Source organism: Exophiala bonariae (assembly GCF_035927105.1).
Source record: "Exophiala bonariae strain CCFEE 5792 chromosome Unknown scaffold_23, whole genome shotgun sequence".
Taxonomy (NCBI): Eukaryota; Fungi; Ascomycota; class Eurotiomycetes; order Chaetothyriales; family Herpotrichiellaceae; genus Exophiala; species Exophiala bonariae.
In genome coordinates this window covers 489,593-503,354 of record NW_027042498.1, presented here as the reverse complement: position 1 = coordinate 503,354, position 13,762 = coordinate 489,593, and the positions used below count along the sequence as shown (strand labels likewise).

At 50.1% G+C, this 13,762-nt stretch overlaps 5 protein-coding genes across 5 annotated transcripts; 2 read left to right on the top strand and 3 right to left on the bottom strand.

Annotated features, from left to right (window-relative positions):
* Positions 1 to 319: 319 nt before the first annotated feature.
* LTR84_006233 (uncharacterized protein) lies at positions 320 to 1,228 on the top strand (the record flags this gene model as incomplete). The annotated part of the gene is made up of 1 exon (XM_064849794.1): positions 320 to 1,228. One exon carries the CDS (start codon positions 320 to 322, stop codon positions 1,226 to 1,228), a length of 909 nt encoding a protein of 302 aa, XP_064703549.1.
* Positions 1,229 to 1,655: 427 nt separating this feature from the next.
* Positions 1,656 to 3,959, bottom strand: LTR84_006232 (uncharacterized protein; the record flags this gene model as incomplete). Its single annotated transcript, XM_064849793.1, has 1 exon — positions 1,656 to 3,959. One exon carries the CDS (start codon positions 3,957 to 3,959, stop codon positions 1,656 to 1,658), a length of 2,304 nt encoding a protein of 767 aa, XP_064703548.1.
* A 652-nt stretch (positions 3,960 to 4,611) lies between these two features.
* Positions 4,612 to 5,948, bottom strand: LTR84_006231 (uncharacterized protein; the record flags this gene model as incomplete). The annotated part of the gene is made up of 3 exons (XM_064849792.1): positions 4,612 to 4,752; positions 4,820 to 5,796; positions 5,849 to 5,948. 3 exons carry the CDS (start codon positions 5,946 to 5,948, stop codon positions 4,612 to 4,614), a joined length of 1,218 nt encoding a protein of 405 aa, XP_064703547.1.
* A 1,468-nt stretch (positions 5,949 to 7,416) lies between these two features.
* On the top strand, positions 7,417 to 7,722 carry LTR84_006230 (uncharacterized protein; the record flags this gene model as incomplete). The annotated part of the gene is made up of 1 exon (XM_064849791.1): positions 7,417 to 7,722. The coding sequence occupies one exon, from the start codon at positions 7,417 to 7,419 to the stop codon at positions 7,720 to 7,722; it is 306 nt and encodes a 101-aa protein (XP_064703546.1).
* A 1,066-nt stretch (positions 7,723 to 8,788) lies between these two features.
* Positions 8,789 to 10,169, bottom strand: HOG1 (MAPK protein hog1; the record flags this gene model as incomplete). The annotated part of the gene is made up of 6 exons (XM_064849790.1): positions 8,789 to 9,517; positions 9,580 to 9,679; positions 9,736 to 9,779; positions 9,831 to 9,960; positions 10,015 to 10,062; positions 10,114 to 10,169. 6 exons carry the CDS (start codon positions 10,167 to 10,169, stop codon positions 8,789 to 8,791), a joined length of 1,107 nt encoding a protein of 368 aa, XP_064703545.1.
* Between the last annotated feature and the right edge of the window lie 3,593 nt (positions 10,170 to 13,762).

Here is a 13,762-nt window from a genome sequence, read left to right as displayed (position 1 = left end):
ACCTGGTCGGAAAGCCTCACGGCAGATGCCAATGGAAGCTACCCACCCATGGTCGTAAGTTCGCAAACATTTATATAAGGTAGGTCGTTCCTGCTACAGGATCTGGATCTTCTCACTTCGCACAATCAATCAATCAAATCTTCTACATCTCTCTCACAGCAGGAAAACGACACTTACTCCACATCAAACGCCATCAGTGTTGAGAAACCCCATCGCAAGCCCCACCTGTTACTATATATTAAGGTTCACTCACAACCCCAGCTTCCAACACCTGAACAACGTTGTCCCTCAGACAAACTACTCAGTACTCACCTAAAACATGTCTGGCACGAAAGTCGCTCTCGCCGGTGCTACTGGTAACTTAGGTCCCTCCATCCTAAGTGCTCTCCTGGACGCCGGCTTCACAGTGACAGTCCTGTCACGCAAGGGAGGAAACTCTAGCAAAGTGCCTCAAAACTCCAACATCACAATCAAAGAGGTCGACTACGCCTCAGTTGAGTCCCTCACATCAGCTCTCCAGGGTGTTGAAGTCGTCGTCTCAAACGTGGGCTCTGAAGCCCTTGGGTCTCAGAACCCCCTGATCGACGCGTCCGTCGCCGCGGGTGTCAAGCGATTCCTGCCTTCTGAATTCGGCAGCAACCTTGGGAACCCCAACACTGCTGCTCTACCAGTCTTCGGAGCAAAGGTCTCCACAGCCAAGTATCTTGAGGAAGTCGCCGCTAAGAACCCCAACTTTACCTACACGCTCGTCTACAATGGCCCCTTCCTAGACTGGGGTATCGCCGTTGGTTTCATTGTAAATGCCAAGGATCACAAGGCGACGTTGTACAACGGCGGAGACCGTGCTTTCAGCTCCACAACACTCGCCACCATTGGAAAGGCGGTCGTGGGAGTCATCAAGAAGCAGGCTGAGACCGCCAATCGCGCTGTCTATGTCCAGGACGTCACCACTACGCAAAACAAGCTGATCGCATACGCGAAGGAGAAAGATGGCAAGGACTGGGAAACCACTGTCGCTGATACCGAGGAGAATCGCCAGAACAGTCTCAAGGCTCTTCAGTCCGGTAAGGTCGACAATATCGGGGCCCTCATGGTTGGCTTCATCATGAGTGCTGTCTTCCAGGAAGGATATGGTGGCGAGTGGTCTGCGACGTCGGACAACGAGCTACTTGGAATCAAGGGCTACACGGAGGAAGAGCTCAAGAAGTTGGTCCAGAGTCATCTGTAAATTGGTGTCTACGAATGTGAAAGAAATTCCTGAACTAAAATCAATTTCACGGAATGTGGCAGACCAAAAGCTTCTAGAGACTAAAAGGACAGGTACTAGTAGTCTTAGAATGAAAATACATGTCAAAAAGATTCTTCTGACCGTTCAAATAAGCAATGACAACTTACATAGAATGCTCTTAGACTTCAGATCGTGCCGGTGGAGGAGATAGCTTTTCAGCACTCGAACCTGAGCAAAGTGTTTCAAAGTAGCTCTTCCCAATAAAATGAACCACTAAGAATAAAACAGATCACTGTGCTGCATGCTAGAAGATCCCTGAAACAGCATTCGTCGATCCCATTTGAAGCTTCGTCTGCCTGCACGGCGCAGTAATGAAAAACATGCCAAAAAGTCAATTTTCACAATCGTCACCCTTCGACGATGGCTTTCAGATCCACGTATTGCCGAACTCATCAATGACCGTGACAGGCAGCGTGACGCCAGGATTACTCGTCCTCCTCCGCTCCCGGACACTTCCACTGCCACTTCCACCGCCACTGCCACTGCCGCTGCCGCTGGTTTTCTCATACCCGTTGCACCGGCGACTACCGGGGCTTTGAGGATGATCTCCGGCGAACCGCGCATGCTGACGCAGCGTCAGCGTCGCCAAAGTGTCGCCGCGGTAGCCGTGTCGGTATTGGTGGTGCGAGGGTTTCGAGGCTCGTGCATGCCCGTGCCGTGGCGTCGCTCGGTAGTCGTGCGAGTATGTGGCGAGCGGCTCGGTGCTGGAGCGGGCGGGGCGGTTCGGCGTGGTGGTTTGGACTGATGGGTTCGTGGTCGGGTAGGGGACATGGGTTGAGGAGTCGAAGGATAGAGATGGTGGCTTGATTATTGACGTGGGTGGATTGTGTGTGTCGCTGTATCGCGGAGGGGTGGCGACAAGTTCCTCGGCGTAGTCTGGTGTCGACCATGGTTCGTTCGGTTTCTTGCGCCATGTGCTCAGATGGGATGTGGAGTCGCCGCCAGTGAGGTAGAGATTGAGGATTTCATCGACTTCGCGAGCGAGCTTGCTTTCATTGGAATCAGGATTTGGCTTTAGTCTCGTTCCGCCGTGACTGGAGCAAAGGTCGTGTCTGTCAACGGTACTCGTCACAGCTCCGTAGGGTTCGGACTCTGCGTCGGTATAAGGCTTCCGCTTCTGGCCTTCGTCCTCTTCAGATTCAAAGCGGATTGTTTCCCATGACCGATCTGACGATGATGACGCCTCGCCCTGTGCAAGCGGATCTGAGGTTGCAGTAGTGCTAGCGAACTGGTTTCTGGAACCAACAGGGGGATATTCCGCTCCGGGCTGCCTGGGGTCTCTTTGATGTTGCTCATCATCGTGGATTCTATGACTCTGAACAACATCGGATATTCCACGCCTGGGTCTCAGCGGCAGGGGAGTCAACAATTCAGAGTCTGAAAGATTGTAAAATTCGTCCACCGTTTTGCGTGTTGGACTTTTAGGTGAAGGGCTGGGTAGTTGTATTAACTGTGCTGGACTCGTGATTGTCCTCAACCTGCCAGCTCGGGTCGTCAAATTTTCCCTCTGAATCCCATCGCTGTGACGTAGGCCTTTGGGCCGAGATGCTGGGCTCTCGTCTGCTTGTTTGATTTGTGATACCGTTTCGATGTAGCATGGAAGGCGATCTGATGGACATTCTTGGTTTTGGTGGTACGGAGTGGAGGAGAGCTCCAGGGCATCGGTTTGTTTCTGCCACCAGATCTGATCCTGGTGCCACCTGCTGTTCTTTTTCGTACGCTCTGGCTCATCACCATCGTCTTCGAAAACAAATCGAGGCTTGGAAGTTTCCACAGACTGCGATGTTGCCTTCGGGGATTGACCAAGTTGCCACCCCTGTCTCGGCGATGTATGCGCCGAAGGTTGTCTGGCGATGTCAGAACCTTTGGTATCCTGAGAATAAACGCTTTGGCTTGCGGATGTTTTCCCCTCTTCGTCGCTAAATTCATCATCGACCCATTGCTTGGGGATGATTTGGTTCCACCCATCTGCATGAATCCGATCAAATATCGGGTTCCTCTTGTCTGCATCGAGTTCGGCGAGGTCTTGAACATCAGTAATGTTACTATGAACATCGTCAAGTGTCTCTGCAGCTCCCGATGAATTTGTTCGTGGAGAGTATTGAACTGTGATCATCGCTTCCGGGTCAGGGTGCCTAGTGAGTGTAAATACTGCTTCCGATGCATCTTCAGGACCTACCAACGACTGTGTCTCCATGAGAGTGACTAGATCAGAAGTCTCAGCCCACGTATCCCAGGGCTGGTAGACAGGAGCGCTAATCTGCGGTCTCATACCATGAGTAGCGAGGGATCTAGATCGACTCGGGTATGACTGCGCAACCTTAGGATTCTTCACTCGCCGTTGATGGTATACTTCTCGAGCCGTCAGACCCACAGAGTCGTCCTCTGTCCGGTCCTTTTTCCCGAACGGAGACCAGGATGCTCTCGAACTCGCTCGGCTGGGTGTTCTCTGTTGCCCTTGGGGGAGATCGTTCCTTTCCTTAAATGACAACATTGGTCGTTGCTCGAGTGGGACGGAGATCAAGTATGGTCGCATGTCCAATGCTTGCGTAGTATCAACTGAGTGCTTCCGTCGATTGAAGATTGACCGCCATGGGGAAGAATTCTTTCGACCAAGGCTTGACACTGGATTGGACTGCTCATGTGAGATTTTGGGGAAGCGAAATTCCATCCTGGTCTTTGAAGTGCTACAGCAGCAGAGGACGAGATAACTGCACACTGAGGCAAGATGACCAACCCGGGATATGAGTGCAAATTGCAAGAAGTGGTACTCAAATGGCCTTCTGAGTGTTAAGGTGGTGGCATGTCCTTGACGACGCCTCCGTTTTCTAGAAGGTCTCCAATTGGCATGCGAATAGTCACAAGTTCGCAGTCACCAGTTTGTCACTATGACTTTCGCTATAGGGCGCGCACAAACGAACATTGGGAAAACATTATACCTGAACAATAGAGTCTGGGCTTCAAACAGACGTTAGCGAATTGATGATAGAACCAAACCGGCACTGAGAGGAGTCACGAGTCGAGTCGGACTGCAAAGATCGGTATGTCAAGGTCCATTCGGTACCAAAAATGTCTGCTGACCTCTAGTGAGAGTAAGTGGTGAACTGCTCTCTGCACCCTGCGAAGACCCTGAGTTCCGTGGTAGAATTGTGAAGTAGATCATTCAACAAGCTCATGCTGAAGTCCCGCAGCAGTCCAGCACAAAGAGGCTGAAATTCATGATACTCAGTGGGACGCTGTGAGCGATCACCTTACCAACCGGAAGAGTCTCCTCTCCTAACGTCATATGGCCATTGATTTTCCATTTGTTTGCAGCGTGTAGTTTACAACTTTGACTTCAACCACGATTTGATAGCCTTCCCCTGTTCCGTTTCAGTAGTGTTTCCCCACCGCAGGGTCATGATGGGCTCGATATGGTGCTCGTGTGGCGCAACTACCAAGGTTGATGTTGATGGGTTGACCGCCTGTGCAATGATTTTTTAGCATCACGATATTCAACAAGTGCGAATGTCTTCGCTTTTTGGTACATACCTCATACTTAGCAAACCACTCTTTGATGGGATCTACCAAGAGCTCATCGGCTCCGGCAACCGCGAGCAGCTGCTCAACTCTTGCATCGGTCCACCAGCCATCTGGTGCGTTCAAGGCTTCGGCATACGGGCTTGTCTCCTTCCCACCCATGTAGTCTTTGCTCCAGGTTGAACCAGCGTATGGCGAAACAATATCTTTGTACTTATTACGGTCCGCACTTGGGAAGTCTAGCCTGAAAGAGGTCCAGGGTGCAATGAGAACAAGGGCCTTGAGTTTGTCATTTGCGGAAAGGCTGATTGGAGGCAGGTCAGGAGAAGGATGAGCTATGTGGGACAGAACGGCTAGAGCCATGTTGCCACCAGCAGAATCCCCAGCGAGTATGATGTCCGAGGCTGGTCGTTTGAGATCAGCGAGGACGTAGTTCACTGCTTCTACAGCCTCGCGGATTTGTGTTGGATAGGTAGCGTGCGGTACCAGGGTATATTCCAAGAAGAGCGTGGCGACGGTCACATTGGTTGACTCGAGGTCGGTATGCACGGTATTCCAGAATTTGAAATGAGTGTCTTCTCCATCGAGTGAGAAGCCGCCACCATGGAAGTAGACCACGATGTACTTGGCGGTCTTGTGGTCACCGAGCCAGAAAGCGTTGACTCCAGATTTCAATTTGACGTTTTGTACGGGGACATTGTTTTGCTGTGCCCATTTCTCGTAAACCTTACCAAATGGTTCGCCAACATACCTGTGACGTTTGAGTATGAAGGAGTGGAAGGCCAAGTACAGGTAACCTACTGTAGTTGCAGAGTACTGAATCTTTGAACAAGCTGGTGGAGAAGCAAGTGAGCTGGTTTCGGCAAACAAGATGATTGAGTGAAGGTATACCTTGCGGACGACAGCAGTGCTGACATGCTGACCAAAGCGATATGCTCCCGACTCACCACGAAAAGGCGCAGTCAAGGCAGTATATATGGCAGTTCCCACTAGATACAATCAGTTTCTGAGCCTCTGTCAGCTACGAAAAGGGAGACTTACAAACGGAGATCAATCCTAGCGGTAGATCAAGCTTTTCGGTGAAGGAGATCTGATGAATGCTAGGGCCAAGTGCCTGAGCTGGGGTTGCTGGAACTGCCATTGTAGATTGACTTTACCGTAGATCACGACAGAGTATGAGCAACTGGATGATTGTTGGGAATCTGAGGAAGGAGAAAGGTACACGGGACCGGGCTGAATTTATGCAATCAGCAGTGATACAAGGATTCTCAAAACATGCCTGGATGTTTAAAATAAGTGGGCCAGAGTAATATATATTCTCATTAGGCGGAGCCGCGGGAGCTCGCAGTCGACCTAGGTATGTAGGGTGAAGCAGGATTCACCATTCGGGACTTGTGTGCGTAAATCACAGCTCATAATAAGAAGCGCCTCGAACTGAATCCCTGTTGAGGAATGCCGAGGTAATCCGTGGTCGTTCGTGCTTGGGTCCAGATTCTTTAATGATAGAGGAACATGCGGGGGGTGAACTTGGGGGAGCACGAGGGAGTTAGGTGACCTCGGGCCCCTGTAAGGGGGGTCGGTAGGTAAATACACACTCAGGCACTTGCCAACACACAGATCTCCTTTACATTGACAAAGTGATCAAGTACTTCGAGAATGTGCTTTGGCCCTTTCCCAATGACACAATTCACAATTAGCCGAGCTGAAATGTATGCTTAGTATTGGGAGTGTCTGCCCTGCTGCAGTGGTAGGTACGTCCAATATTACCTATCGACCTACTTAGGTAGGTGGTGGATCGAGTGTTCACGTTTCCGTCATACAGCTTACCTCAGATCTGGGGATTCTAGACACCGAAATCAGACATGGAGGGTATGAGGTTCTTTCCGAATACTGGACTTGGAACCACTGTTGAGTGGCTGAGTCAGAATGAGAAGTTCCATCAATAGGCCACTCTCTTGTGAGCTTTCAGGTATGTTGTATATTGCTTGGGACACGTACCTGGGAGGGACGGTGCTTTCCCTTCGTTAATCCAGAGGCACCAACCCTTTGAATCATGGCATGTCCCACAGATCTTAATCCCCGATGAGTGCTGCTCACGTTGAGGCTGCACGTGGGATCAGCTGAAGAGGGACAGACTTGATTGTGCGACTATCCATGGTGGACAAAACATGAACGATCTTGCTATGGATGGTGCAGAAGATCAGGCAAGTGATATTGCTTGGACGACAATGCCTGAATAGAACAGGCGGGCGCTATCAGAGCAACCCTATCTAACCAGCAGCATCAGCCTGCGCAGGACAATGAGAGGAAAGGTTGAACCCTCTAGTCCTTTGACCAAGGCAGACACTTCCAACACCATCAATAGCGATTTCCACTGTATTTGCTCCTTCCTAGGATCGAGCTGAACATTCACCTTCAATCATCCATTCCACCTGAACTCCCTGCAATTTCCATGTTACAACACCCTTCGCGCCTCATTACTGACAGGAATTTCAACCCATCAGACGAACATCGATTGACACTACCGATCGACAGTGTCAGACATCAGATTGCCCAAAGCACTATACCAAAGTCTAGCGAGTATCGATACAACACCACTATCACCTAACATGTCTCCCACTCAACCCTCTGCAACGGGTAGCAAGAATAACCCAGACGACCTCTCGGTGCGACCCAAAGAGAAAGCTCCCTCATCGGAATCCGCCCACAAGCCATCGACCACTGGTAATGACGCAAACACAGACACAGCCACAGGTAAGACTGTGAGTGGCATCATAGCCTGGGGATTCACGTCGGGGAAGCCTTACCTTGCAAGCCCGCGCCTCGATGATCCGAAATCCTCTTCCGTAATCACCTCTTACTTACCATCAATGATGGGTGGGAAGCAATCGACCAATGGCTCTGGACAGGGTTGAGAGTGCCATCTTAGAGTGAAGTTTTGTCTCTTTATGTTGACCACAGAAGTTGCAGGTCCCGGGACTTCAACATTCAACGAGACGAGAGTGACGACGCTACGCATAAGCTTAGAGTTGGATGGGCGACCTATACTCTTGCATGCTGTTAGAGGCTGTTGGCAGATTCATTGCATTCGGAGATCATAGGCTTGGGTGCTGCTGCTGGAGCGGGTTTTCTTTGAAGAACAGCGACTGAACCAGCATGCATATTGCATATCTTTAAAGAGGGGTGTACATTATGATACATTCTCCACAAAGCCCATGGATTTCTATATCCTACGAGTGTACGCCAGACACCAAGGGTCTACTACTGGCTGTAGGCTCGTTGCTTTGAAAGGGCACTGAGTAGTCGCGAGGCTGTTTGGCGAACATCATAACTCATCGATTCTTACTTTGACCAGGTCGCAATGTAGTTAATTTCATGAAACAACATAGTCTATCTATACCCGACGCACACCGCAGTTCAATCTGGGCCACCAGATGAAAATCACTACAGACCACAAGGCTCATGGCGGCATTGGCATGGAATCGAGCGTTGGCCGCGTCACCAACTCATGACGAGCAGTCGAGATTGCATCCGGGACCACCAGTCTCCATGTGATGTGTGTCGGCCGCCTGTGTGTGGAGTTCTGTCAATTGACATTCAAGCTGGGGGGTTTTTGGGTTTCGAATAATGTTCATCGTTGTCTTTTTTGGTTTGTTCGATCCAGATTATCATCTCCATCGTCAAGCCTCCACTGCCAAGTCCCCGCGGTGTGGTCTGCGCTCTTGCTTGCGCCTGCTGCTTATCGACACGCTCCCTATTGGCTGGCAAGCAAAATCGTACACTGCATAACCCAACATCCACCATAGTGCCCCCGGTGGCAATTCATCATTTCATCAAAAGAGACCGAAGGGGATCAAGGGAGAAAAGACTCCTCCGTCCACACCAAGTCATACATGCCCGGCTCTCATAGGGACTGTCCCATGACTACGACCAGCGCTGCGAGCACCATCGCGGGCGCCGGGAATGCAATGGACAAATCGTCTACTGAACGGTTTGGCCGTTGACAGCCTGGGCCTGCTCAACCGACAGTCCCTTTCCGAGCTCTCCCTCCTGACTATCGATGTTATGGTAGTCGAGGATTTCCGAGTACATCATGATTTTCCAGGTGTCGACGGGCAGGTCGGCATCATTGAAAGACCAATCGAATTTCTCGTCTGCCACGGGCTCATCAGTGGGGTCGTGGTAGGGAGACAGGTATTCGTGTTCCAATCCTTGGATGGCCGAGATTCGTTTCCGCGGGTCAAACACCAACATCTTTTCCAGAAGATCAATGGCTTGAGGGTCGGCATTCTTGAACTTGGCGCTCAGAGGTTGTCTTTCTCTCTTGGGCAGGGACTGGACGAATCGGAGAGTGTTTTCACTGCAAATGGTTTCAATGACATCTTGTGGTGGTGTTCCGAGCAGTTCGGTGATGATGGAGAATTGGTTGACGTGATCCTTGCCGGGAAACAAGGGCTTACCCTCGAGCATTTCTGCGAAGATACAGCCAGCACTCCAGACATCTACCTCAATGTCATATTTTTGCCAAGTCAGCATGATTTCCGGGGCTCGGTAGTATCGGGTTGAGACATAACCCGTCATCTGAGGATCCTGGATTCTGGCGAGGCCGAAGTCGCAGATTTTCAAGTCGCAATTTTCATTTACGAGGATGTTGCTAGGCTTCAAGTCTCTGTGGACGACGCCAGCCGAGTGTACGTATTTCAGACCCCGCTGCACGTGAGAAGTTAGATTCGATTGATCCGGGTAGATCTTCCGGGAGATCAGCAGCGTACCAGGATTTGATAAAGAAAATATTGGATGAACTGCTTTTCAAGCGGTCTAGAAGTCAACAAGCGGTGGAGATCGGTCCCCAAGAGCTCAGTCACAAAATAACTGTTTGTACATCAGCGGTTTACTCTTTGACTGTGTGGGAAAGTGAAATTGCGCACATGTCTTCTAGAGGAGAGATGAAGATGTCGCTGAGCGAGATAACCTGACCAAATTAACAATCCATATCATTCAACCGTGACTGGCTTGTTCTCACATTCTCGTGTCGAAGGTGCTTCAATAGCTTTAGTTCTCGATAGGTTCGCTTCGCAAGAACTGGTGTTGAGAAGGGCTTCATGATTTTCTTCACGGCCACTGATTGAGCCGTCAATTGATCTTTGGCAGAGCTTTTGAAGAAGGTGAGCGGGCGGTAGACATTTCCCTGGTTTCGGTCGACTTACCAGACGAGCCCAAAGGCGCCCATGCCCACGGGTTGAAGGTCCGTGTATCTTGGAATCAATCAATCTTCTGATCCCCCATACCGCGTGATTTGTTCTTACCTGCTGGTGATTTCGAAGGTTGTCCCAAAGATCTGGGCTCGTACGAATTCCGCCATCTTGTTTTGAAGTGCGCAGAGAAGTGTTGCAGAGAGCAAGGTGTGTTTGACAAGTGGTAGAGAACTGTCGACAGTGGATGGAGAGGGGGGTGGATGCGGAGGGTTCGGTAGGTGATGAGGGCGAAGAAGAAACAGTCTTGTAGGGGACGTGAGATCGCACAGAAGATGGAGATTTAGATGAAGGAGGATAACCACCGCTGGGTCGATTTTCAGGAGACTGACAAGGCCGCAGGCGAAAAAGACGAGGTTGTCAGTGGTTTAGGTCGGTAGGTATGGTTGCATGCTCAGAAGATGGATGGTGTTTTGGTGCCAGTGCAGTGCGTGGGGCAATCGGACTACCCTACCCTAATCTGAGTCTCCAGAAAGCAACCTAACGAGATGCCCTACTCGGTATGCATTTTGCCCCCCTCGATTTTCCATTTGGCTGTGCTTTGCCTCTGTTTGCATTTATTTACAACGACTGACTACCAGCTCGGGCTGAGTGACAATAAGCTGCCTAGGTACTCTTGATCATACAAAGGGCACATCAGCAATTCACAAGCAGAAAATGTTGTTCACAGTATTGAACATCAGGGTTCTGTCCTGAGCTGGCCTGGGTATCCGGACCAAGGTTTCCAGACCGGGAATGCCATATCTCAGAAATCAAGTTTTGTTAAAGGCCCCGGCCGAAACCTGCCTAGGCGAGAGTACCCCTCGATGGGTTTCGGCTACGAGTGTACCTACCTCGTATACATGCCTATGACTTAGGCAGTTAGTGGGCTGCTGTAGGCGCCGTAGCTTGAAATAGAGAAGCTAAGCAAGCCTGAAAACCTCTTTCAGCAACAGTGCCTCCTCCCGGTAGTCGGTAAGGTGCATCCCAGGCTGACATTACTCGTTGGTAGCTTGTCGACCTGTTGACATATCCGTTCCCCCCTTCCTTCAATCCCCAATCCAAGGTGCTGCCATTCAACCTTTGACTTGACCGGATATTGCTTCCGGTTCACAAAGTTTTTCTGCTGAGGAACAAGGTATCCGAGACTCGTCCACCATCAACAACCTCTTCCCTTTCTCCCACTGGCAACTGATTAAACAGAGTTTAGAAATCTTCGGTCTTCCCGGTGTCAACAGAGCACAATATTTCGCCTCAGGTGGCCTTCTTCAACCTCATCCCTTTGTAGTATCCTAGCTTCTCCTTGCCTGACTAACGCTTCCAACTCGGGCTTACAATGCGCTGATGACCTCACCAGGCGCCATGTGAACTCTACTTGATAGTGTTGTTGGCACACCATGCCTCTTGCGTAGTTAGCGTGATTTGCAAGGTCCATCTTCACGAATCACACCAAGTGTCGTACCTAAAGGCCCGAGTGTGTCAGCAATCTTCGGTGCTCACGAAAGACAGACAACACCAATCTTCGCTTTGAGAATCCGAGTGGTCTCCAACTAGTATTCGTAATGGCGATACTAAATTGACGCATGAGTGGCCCTCAGAATGTCTCCAACTCTATGTTCTACCTGCCTTTGGATGCACTGGACACTCGAAAGCGAAGCTCGGAGTTATCGATACATTCAAGAGCTTGAATCTATTGACCATTGGACCTGTGATTCAGCTGAGTGTCAGGGCTTGCAGCAGGCATAATATTGACGACTTTCCCTTGGCTTCGACTACGGATATAATCTGGAATTTCACCGCGTTGGTTTGAGAAAGTTTCAATTTACCAGTCCACTGACCGTATACCGTCGGTAGCTCGCAGAGGAAGCATTGCAAGGTGCAAGAATAGCAACCCCTTGGAATTCTCAGCCTCGATTTTATTCGAGTATATCTTTCTTTTGCTTACAAACAGGTGCATTCGACCGCACAAAGTGGACAGGCATCTGAGCCCGGTCATCATTATGATTGACTATCATTGCCTGTAATTCGAATTTGGGTAACAGTAGCATTGGGTGAAGCAGATTTGAACAAGATGTTCACCGACACCCGTGGTTCTTCATGGGCGATCTTCTTACCTCTGCACTCTCCAACAATTGAACAAGGACCGGGCAGGTTCCATGCCATGACCATGAGCTTCTTTCCGTGGCCGTGCTCCATCGGCACTGGACGGACATTGAGCTCGTCTGCAGTTGGACTTACGACTTCCCCAGGATGATACCCACAAGCTCCTACCACCCAGGCGAGTTCCATGCCCATTGTTGAGCATGATTCGCGATGGGAATGATATTTGCATTTTAATGCCTAGGTAGGCAAAGTCTCTGCCATTGATTGACACCTGCCAGCAGGTAAGCTGAGCGATGACATTGACTCACATAGAGGCGATAATTGGTATTGCCGAGGCACTTCCACCAATTTTTCTTCAAACATAATGCTGAAGTTTTCAGAATTGTCATTGAATCTGCAACTGAAAATATGGAGATGATTTCTATTCTCAGGAGTCCGTTGGCGAATATTGCTTGTGCAGCACTTACGAAACATGGCAGAGCGTTGACATCTGCATAGATATGAAGGACCCCATCGCGGAGGGTGTGAACACATAAGGAGCTTTCGAACATCGGGCCCACGAGCCACTGGAGATGCACACAATCGATAACGCGGTAACATGAATCGATTTTCCGAGCAAGCAGCTCTGCCTGTCCTTGGGTTGTAGACGCCGAGAGATGAGGTGATGGCACAGGATGAATCAGACGGATATTACACGACAACGACGACGAGCTGTGTGGGAAGTTCTGTTGGTGGTGGAAGGACATCCAAAGTGGTGTATTCTCGGCAGAAACGGCCAAATGCAACCACTGGCAAACGAAGGCGTCCAGCTCGAATCAGAGTGTAAGGCCAAGCAACTTGATCTGACAAATCGAGCCTGACTGGCTTTGAGGCGTTCTGAACCGATGAGGCTGTGCAAGCACGGTGCGGATTCGACTTGCATAACACGGGAGGTCTCGCAGCCCTCGACATTTGCTGTTGCGAAGGCTCAATGTCTGTAATATGAAATTTCAAGATCAATAAGACGTGTTATCAATAAGCCAAGCTCTGACCAATTGGAAGTCTTTTCACAGCCGATGTGTCTAAAATCCATGCGTCCAAATCTGACACTGGACTAGGCTGATTTCTTATATTGGAAAGTCTGACCATGAAGGCTGCCTGAAGACCTGGCAATTGAGGAACAAATCGCAAGTCTCTCCTCTGGGATTGCTTCTGTCTGACAGATGCCAAAACCGATGGCGCTTTTGGAATTGCCCGAAGCCACGAGGCATGCCAGGTTTGATCGCTGTGTCACTGAGACCGAAAGTACTGCCAGCGAATCCGTCAAATTTTGACCAGAGTCTTGGTCGGATACAAAATCGTGGCTTCCAATGTCAGCACCGCAGTCCATATCATTTGTTTATCGAGATGTTCATTGCTTGGAGGACGTGAATTTCAGAGCGAGGATCTGAATGAAAGTGGGCAACCGAGCACTAGTCAATTTTAGCTCTGGAGATGCAGGGTTGTGGGAAAAGTAGGCTGCTTTGGTAAAACCTCCAGATTCCAGTCTCGGCCCCAGTGGTGAAATCACACCTTGAAGAAAAACAAAGCGTGTGGCAGACTCAGGTCTCCGCATTGCTAGGTTGACTGGCGTTCTCCCACG